Source organism: Orycteropus afer, unplaced genomic scaffold (assembly GCF_000298275.1).
Source record: "Orycteropus afer afer isolate SDZICR_OR568_19922 unplaced genomic scaffold, OryAfe1.0 scaffold00437, whole genome shotgun sequence".
NCBI lineage: Eukaryota > Metazoa > Chordata > Mammalia > Tubulidentata > Orycteropodidae > Orycteropus > Orycteropus afer.
Genome location: NW_006922024.1, coordinates 952,029 through 960,571, shown reverse-complemented (window position 1 = coordinate 960,571; position 8,543 = coordinate 952,029). Strand labels below are relative to the sequence as shown.

General features: G+C 36.9%; 1 protein-coding gene across 1 annotated transcript in view; it reads left to right on the top strand.

Annotated features, from left to right (window-relative positions):
- Nucleotides 1–8,543, top strand: part of NCAM2 (neural cell adhesion molecule 2) — a 434,855-nt gene that overhangs the window by 18,064 nt on the left and 408,248 nt on the right. Inside the window, exon 5 of the mRNA XM_007954167.1 lies at nucleotides 5,296–5,433. Coding sequence (XP_007952358.1) covers nucleotides 5,296–5,433 — 138 coding nt within the window. The remainder of the gene's footprint in view (nucleotides 1–5,295; nucleotides 5,434–8,543) is intronic.

Genomic DNA, 8,543 nt, shown 5'->3' with positions numbered 1-8,543 from the left:
AAAAAAAAAAAAAAAATTGGCCTTGCTCATCAAGGGCTACATGGACAACTACACTGGTGGCTGAGGACTAAAAAGTGAAATGGCAAAGAAGGAGACAAACTGATCTGTGGACATTCGGCTGTCCAGAGGGAGCAGCCATTTTAAATGCTTACAAGTGGTAGCCATTTTGGATATTTAAATCTACAGCATTATCATTCAGATTACAAGGACCTAAGAATAGGCTCCACTTGCCTAGGACAGCATGGACACACAGGAGGCTGATGACTGGAAAGGAGACAGTTGGTGAGTGCGTAAGGGCTGCCAATTAGAAAATAGAGGTGTACAGTAGCCTACTTATTCAGATAACATCCAAACAAAACAAAGGAAACCAAAATATTGGGCTAATTGGTCCAACATACAATCACCAATTAAATATAAACACAAAAATGTCATAATGTCTCAGAGACAATAGACCATCACAGTCCACACAAAGAAGCAAGATAAAGCAGTAGAAACAAGGGACCAGGATACAAACCAGAACACATTCCTGCTGAAGAAGCAGCACTGGAACTTCTTGATAAGGGAATCAGAAGAATTATATTTAGATACTTTCATTGGTTGAGAGACAAATCAAGGAAAACACAGACAAAATCATGAAACGATTTTGGAAGACAATACAAAAACAAAATCACAAAATAAATGAAAAATTAGACATGATACAAAATCTACACATAGAAATCCAGAAGATTAATACTATATTTTCAGAAATAGATAAAGCATTGAATGGACAAAGGAATAGAATAGAAACAATGGAAGGCAGAATTAGTGAGACTGAAGACAAATACCTGAGTACTTCTTTAGAAAGAGATCAGTCAGAGAAAAGATCAAAACAAAATGAAGAAAGCCTAAGGTTCATGTGGGATACTATTGAAAGGAATAACCTACAGGTAATTAGAATTCCAGAACAGGAAGAGAAAAATGAAACCACTGAGAAAAATGTGGAAGATTTGTTGGAAGAGAAATTATCTGATACAATGAAAGATGAGAATATATCCATTCAACAAGTCCAACGAAATCCAAACAGGATAGACCCCCAAGAGACATATCATCATCAAACTCACCACAACCAAAGACAAAGAAAGAATCATGAAAGCAGCATGGGAAAAATGAAAAATTGCCTGCCAAGAGGAACCAGTAAGACTAAGATCTGATTTCTCAGCAGAAACCATGCAGATGAGAAGGCAATAGGATGGTAGATATTGAACCATGAAAGAAAAAAAAATGTTTCCAACTAAGAATTATATACCCAGCAAAATTGTCCCTCAAATATGATGGCAAAATTTGGACATTTCCAGATAAGCAGAAATTAAGGGAATTTGTTAAAACCAGACCAACCTTACAAGAGATACTAAAGAGAGAAAATAACAAAAGCTGGTAAATATGTGGAGAGATTGGGACTCTCATGCACTGATGGTGGTACTGTAAAATGATAAAAGCACTGTGGAAAGTGGTATGATGATTCCTTAAAAACATGGAGTTAGAAATACCATTTGATCCAGCAATCCATTCCAAACCAAAAAATTCACTGCCCTCGAGTCAGAGCTGACTCATAGCAACCCCTTCTTGGTTTTCTGAGGTGATATCACTATGGAAGTAGATTGCCCAACCTTCCTTCTGAGGAGTGGTTAGTGGGTTTGAACCGTCAGCCTTTTGGTTAGCAGTCAAATGCTTAGGCCCTACACCACCATATATCCTAAAGAAGTGAGAGGCAGGACATGAACAGATATAAGCACACCCTTGTTCATTGCAGCACTATGTACAATAGGAAAAAGACAGAAACAACCTAGGTGTCCATCAACAGAAGAATGGATAACTAAATATGGCACATGCACATAACAGAATTCTGTGCAACCATAAATAATAATGTAGAATCTGCAAAACACCACATGCCATGGATGAACTTGGAGGACATTATGCTGAGTGAAATAAGTCAATCACAGAAGGAAAAATATTGTATTAGTTCACTATTGTAAATAGTCAAGTAAAGGTTTATATATGAAGGGAAATTTTCTTTGTTGGTTACCAGGGGTGGGAGGGAACACTGCAAAAATGAAAAGAGAAAAGGAAAGAAATACAACAAGGAGAGAGATGATAGAAAAAAGAAAAACAAAAAAGTTAAGGGTTGATGCCTTTGAACTGTGTTTGCAAAGAATACTGACAATACTGTAGACTGCCAGAGAATGAACAAATCGTTCCTGGAAGAAGTGCTGCTGGAATGCTACTTAGAGGAAAGAATGGCCAGACTTTGTTCAGTTACTTTGATAATGTTATTAGAAGGGACCAGTCCTTGGAGAAAGATATTATGCTTGGTAAAGTGTCAGTGAAAAAAGGGAAGACCCACCACAGGATGGACTGACACAGTGGCTATGACGTTTGGCTTTGCCATAGCAAAAGTTGTGAAATGGTGCAAGACCAGGCAGTGTTTCGTTGTATTGTACATGTGGTCACTTTGACATGGAGCTGACTCAACAGTACCTAACCATATTGCTTTACTGAAAATAGTGCTTCCCCTTATGATTTTTATTAATTCAAATAAATTAAATATTAAAATGTTTACTTTAAAGCATGATGCATGTTAATAAATTAGAAAATACAATATTATGATTAGATACATCACTAATTTTGAAATTTTTCTATTTACTAATATTCAATTTCCAACTCCAGGAATATTTTCATTGAATTAAAAAAATAAATAAAAAAAAAACACATCACTTTAGGAGTTCTAACTCCAGAATATTTTGTGAATTATACTTCATTTTTTTTTTTTTTTTTGCAGGTTGCCTTCCTTTTTCCCCAATTGTTCCCTTGAAATTCCATGTTTATGCTTTAAGTTACCAGGTGGAGAGATCTGCTTATATATTTTGCTTTGGGTCAGCCAAAAGGAGTTGTAAACATTATGAATAAGTTTAATGCTCCTAGGCTGAAAATCATAGGGTGGTAACTTTATCATCAGCATTTTCTCTCTTCTGTCACCTCTCAGTCTCTGGCTTTTTTTTCTTTTCCAGTTCCTAATAGTTACTTAGCTATTAGAGAACAAGGAAAGACTTGTTTTTCTCTTTTAATGACAGTCTGTAGTTTGCTGGTGCAATGGTTAAGTGCTCAGCTGCTAACCAAAACACTTACAGTTTGAACCCAAGAGTTGTTCCATGGTAGAGAATACCTGGTGATCTACTTTCATAAAGATTATAGCCTAGAAAACTCTAGGGGTCAGTTCTACACTATCATACAAGGTTGGTATGAGTCTAAATGAACTCAGTGGCAAAACAACATTGTTTGATGATTCATCTATTCACAATTCTAGTTCAAACCTCTCTCCTAACATTAAGTTATTGCTATAACTAATAAACCCCAACATCTGAATGGCTTAATGTAAATTCAATTCCAAGGACACGTAATGAGCTCTTCACCAATCAGCAATGAAAATAAGAAAAGCATAGGCAAAAGAGTGACTTTCATAGGCATAACTTACATTTATTTTCCATAAGCTTATTCAAACTAAGAGGCAATTGTTATCCTTTGTTCTCATATTCCTTTTCACTCTTCTAGTGTCAAAATGTCCTTTCTTACATGAAATAATGGTGATAATAAAATTATAGCTTTTTAATATATTCTTGCTTGGGAAAATAAAAAGTTGGCAATTGTACATTAACCAGCCTGAACTGTTCCGGAAACCTGGGCATCATGATTTTGTAGACATAATAAATGTAACTCCAGTTCTTTTTGCTGTTAAAAAAAAAAAAAAGGAAAGAAAGAAAATTTCGCTTGGCAGTAAAGACGGGATTCTTCACTATGCATGTATTCAGTGACCCAGACCGAAGGAGACAATTCTGTTTTTTATATGTGGCTTTCATGATTTCCCTAGCCTCTCTTGCAAGCCAGTAGATAGGGAAAGAGAAGGAAACATTGGAAGTAGCCTATGACGTATCCCTGTTGTTACTGTTGTTAGGTACTGTCAAGCCAGCCCTGACTCATAGCCAGCCTATGCACAACAGAATGAAATGTTTCCCTGTCCTGCACCATCCTCACAGTCCTTGCTAAATCCGAGCTCATCATTGCAGCCACTGTGTCCATCCATCTCATTGAGAGCCTTCCCCTTTTTTCCTGTCCCTCTACTTTACCAAGCATGATATCCTTCTGACCACATGACCAAAGTAGATGAGATGAAGTCTGGCCATTCTTGCATCCAAGGAACATTCTGGCTTCACTTCTTTTGGGACAGATGTCTAGGCTACAGTTATCTCAGGGATGAGGTACCTTTACCATGACACAGAGTCTGACTCAATGGATGCTAGCAACAACTTACACAGCAGTTCAAAGGATGTCTTATTTACCTATGTATCCCAAATACTTTTTAAAATTGCTAGCAAATAGTTGGTGTTCAATAATATCTATGGATATAATAAAATTTAGAGTGTTAATTGTACAACCTCTTTCAAAGTAAAACTAGACACAAGATAATTCTTAATATGAAGGGAGAAGATCTTAGTACTGCAACAAAACTAGGATGAAGATAAACTAAAGGTGCTTATGGAAAATAATGTCAGATTGGACTGCTACTTTAGGTAGCCAGCTTACTTTAAGTAATAAGTGAATTAGTGTTCTATATCTGCTTATTTGTGTATGCATGTGTACAGATATCTGAACAAAACGGAATCTTGAAATACATTTAAGTCTAATCTACTCATTACTAAAATGAATTATCTTTCAATTAGGAAAAAAAAAAAGGTCCTCTTTTATAAAATTTGAGATATCACCATTTTGTATGTCCTTTGTGTGACTTGAATATTATTGAATCATTTAGCTGCCACTTCAGGGTATGCAAAAGTATTCGTTTAATTATTGTGTGAAGAAGGTTGTTCAATAAATTTTCCAACTCTTGTGCATAGCCACGTCGCTACATATTTGCAGTCAAAACATTTTCATGCCTTCAATATCTAATCTCTCTGCATTGTTCTTTTGTGTATCACTTCTGCATTCAGAATACCAAGGGGAAAATAATAGCCTAGACTATTTTATATGGAAATAAAATTTGAAATGTATTTTAGGGGAAAAAAAAAAAAGGTATAACAAGGTAGTGTGGAGTGGAAAAATTGAAGTCATGAAATTACATTTTACTTTCAAATTTGAATTTTTTTTGTTGATGAGAAGTTTGATAGTGTCAGACAAGTGCCATATTTTAACTCTTAGCAATTTAGAGCACACTGGACTCTGCCTTCAATTATTAACATCATTCCCTCCTCTTTGCTTACTTTTCAGACCGGTTTGCAATGTTAGCAAACAATAATCTGCAGATTCTCAACATCAATAAGAGTGATGAAGGTATATACAGGTGTGAAGGAAGAGTGGAGGCTCGGGGAGAAATTGACTTCCGTGATATCATTGTTATTGTTAATGGTAAGTGATGAATAATTTATACATATTTTATTGTTAATTTTATCAGTATACCTTTAAAAAGGTCTACTGTGTAAACTTCCAAACACTCATGACTTCCTTAATAAACTTCTACCCTAGGCAGAAGTCTTCCAACACTGTTATGGTATTCTTTCACTGTGTTACAGCCTTTAGGGCAGGTTACGTGGCTTATTTAATACTATTATCCTTATATCATCCCACCAGCCACTCCTCGGAAGGAAGGTTGGGCAATCTACTGCCGTAGTGATACTGCCTAGGAAACCCAAGGAGGGATCGCTATGAGTCTGGTCCGACTCAACGGCACATAACAACAACAACAACAACATCCTCATAATGTTTTCCAAAAATCTATGAAGCAGTTTCCTTTTGCTCAATATATAGTTGAAAGAATGCTGAATGGATCATATAGTAAAGTAGTCTATCAGATTTTACTCTTAAAATATATATTACTTTTACTTTAATTAGTCTAGATGACATTATTTGCAGTTTTTTTTTCCCTCAACTTTCATAACTGAATTCATAAGGTTATATTGCAAGTATTAACAAACATTAATAATTAAGGTTATGGTATTATGGTGGCATTCTATTAAATCAAAAAACTTCCTCCAATATTTCCTACTATATTTTTTTGTCTTTTGCTTTTCCGACTGTATTTCTTGTCTGTGAACAGGACATCTTATGAAGCCAGACGACATACTGAAGTTATGCTGGATGCTCCCCTGTTGGTCGTCTACTCTATTATCAAGACATGTCCATGATACTATAATATCTCTAAAATAGCTACTTTCTCTTTCATCCTGTTGTCCTTTCTATTTTTTTTTTTCTCCTCTCTCTCTCTCTCTTTGATTGTTACAACTTGGTTTCCATTCTTTAAATTTTGTAACTCCAACTTCCTCTCAATTAAATCGTTTAATGCTTAATATTATTCAAAGATTCCTGTTACCTCAGGACAAATTCTAAACAACTTTGATCACAGAAGAATCCTTTATGACCTGCCTTCCCTAACCACTCTGCAAATGTTACACTTTATGTCAGCCATAAGGAAATAATAGTGGGATCCTATATAAATGTTCTTTTATTATTTTATCATCTGCTTTAAAATACCAGTTTAACAGTTACTATAAAGATAGGATCAGTGGGTCTGATGGAATAGTTTGTAGACATTTGGCTACTAACCAGAAGGTAGGTGGTTTAAACCACTAGATGATCCGCAAGAGGAAGATGAGGCAATCTAGTTCCATAAAGATTTAAAGGTTTGGAAACCCAATGGGAATCTCTATCGGTCAGAATCAGCTCGGCAGTGAATTTGGTTTGGGATCATAAAAACAAGCTCTGGTAGCATAGTGCCTAAGGCACTTGACTGCTAACCAGAAGGCTGGCGGTTCAAACCCACCAGCCACTCCTCGGAAGGAAGGTTGGGCAATCCTACTTCCGTAGTGATACTGCCTCGGAAACCCAAGGAGGGGTCGCTATGAGTCGGGGCCGACTCGATGGCATATAACAACAACATAAGCAGTATATAGTATTTGTTCTTTTTAGAATAGATGTATTTTGAAATTAAGGAGTTGACCAAGAATTTCCTATGAGCTAGGGCAGAAATGGGGAAAAATAAATTATCATCTTCTTCCATATCCTTGAGAGCTGTGGTAGCATAATGCCTAAGGCATTTGACTGCTAACCAGAAGACTGGAGGTTCAAACCCACCAGCCCCTCCTCGAAAGGAAGATTGGGCAATCTACTTCTGTAGAGGTACTGCCTCAGAGACCCAAGGAGAGGTTGTTATGATTCTCATTTTGATTATTTTCTCCCTCTTCTTATCCAGAATTACCTCAACTCCATACCCTATATATCTCTCTAGTTTCCTGAATAGACTAGAGATCACTGGGACTACCATATGAATCTAAGAGTTACATCTTCCTCTGTAGCAGAATTAACTGCAAATACCAAGCTAAAGAGTGAAAGGAAATCGTAAATCACTACCCCCCCCATTTTTGTTTTTTATTTCCCTCTTTCTTTGAGTCTATAATTAATTGACATTTATAGATAATATAATGGAATCAACCAGGGGTTGCATAGATATGTCAGTTTATAACCAATTGATAGAGATTATGCATGGTTATGGGGAGACCTAAGCACAGGCCTACAGAGAAGGTTTTTCAGATGTCTTTTAGATATGTGAAGTTCAGTATTTTTAAAGGCAATCATAGTTAGTAAAAAATTTGGTAATCAATAGAGGAGGAATATTTCAGTGCATTGTTGTTGGTGTTACGTTGTTAGGTGCCATGGAGTCGTCTCTGACTCATTGTGACCCTATGCATAGCAGAATGAAACACTGCCTCATCCTGTGCCAGCCTCACAATCCTTGCTATACCTGAGCCCATTGTTATAGCCAGTATGTATATCTATCTCGTTGAGGGTCTTCCCCTTCTTTTTTGACCCTCTACTTTACCAAGCATGATATCCTTCTCCAGGGAATGGTTCCTTCTGACAACATGACCAAAATAGGTGAGACAAAGTCTGGTCATTTTCACATCCAAGGAGTATTCTGGCTCCACTTCCTCCTTTTTAGTCATTTTAGCAGACCATGGTACTCGTAGCATTCTTCTCCAGCACCACAACTCAAAATCATCAACTCTTCTTCAGTTTTCCTTATTCATTGTCCATCTCTCACCTGCATATTAGGTGATTGAAAATATTGTGACTTAGATTGTTGTTATTGTTGTCATTATTGTTAGGTGCCATCAAGTTGTCTCCAACTCATAACAACCCTATGCACAGCAGAACGAAATGCTGCCCTGTCCCATGCCATCACCAGGATCCCTGCTATACTTGAGCCTATTGCCACAGCCACCATGTCAATCAATCTCATTGAGGGTCTTCACCTCCTTCGTTGACCCTCCACCTTGCCAAGCATGTCATTCTTCTCCAGGGAATGGTCCCTTCTGACAGCATGACCAAAGTAAGTGTGACAAGTCTGGCCATTCTCGCTACCTAGGAGCATTCCGGCTGCACTTCCTCCAGGACAGATTTGTTAGTTCTTTTAGCAGTCCATGGCACTTTCAGCATTCTTCACCAGGACCACATCTCAAAAA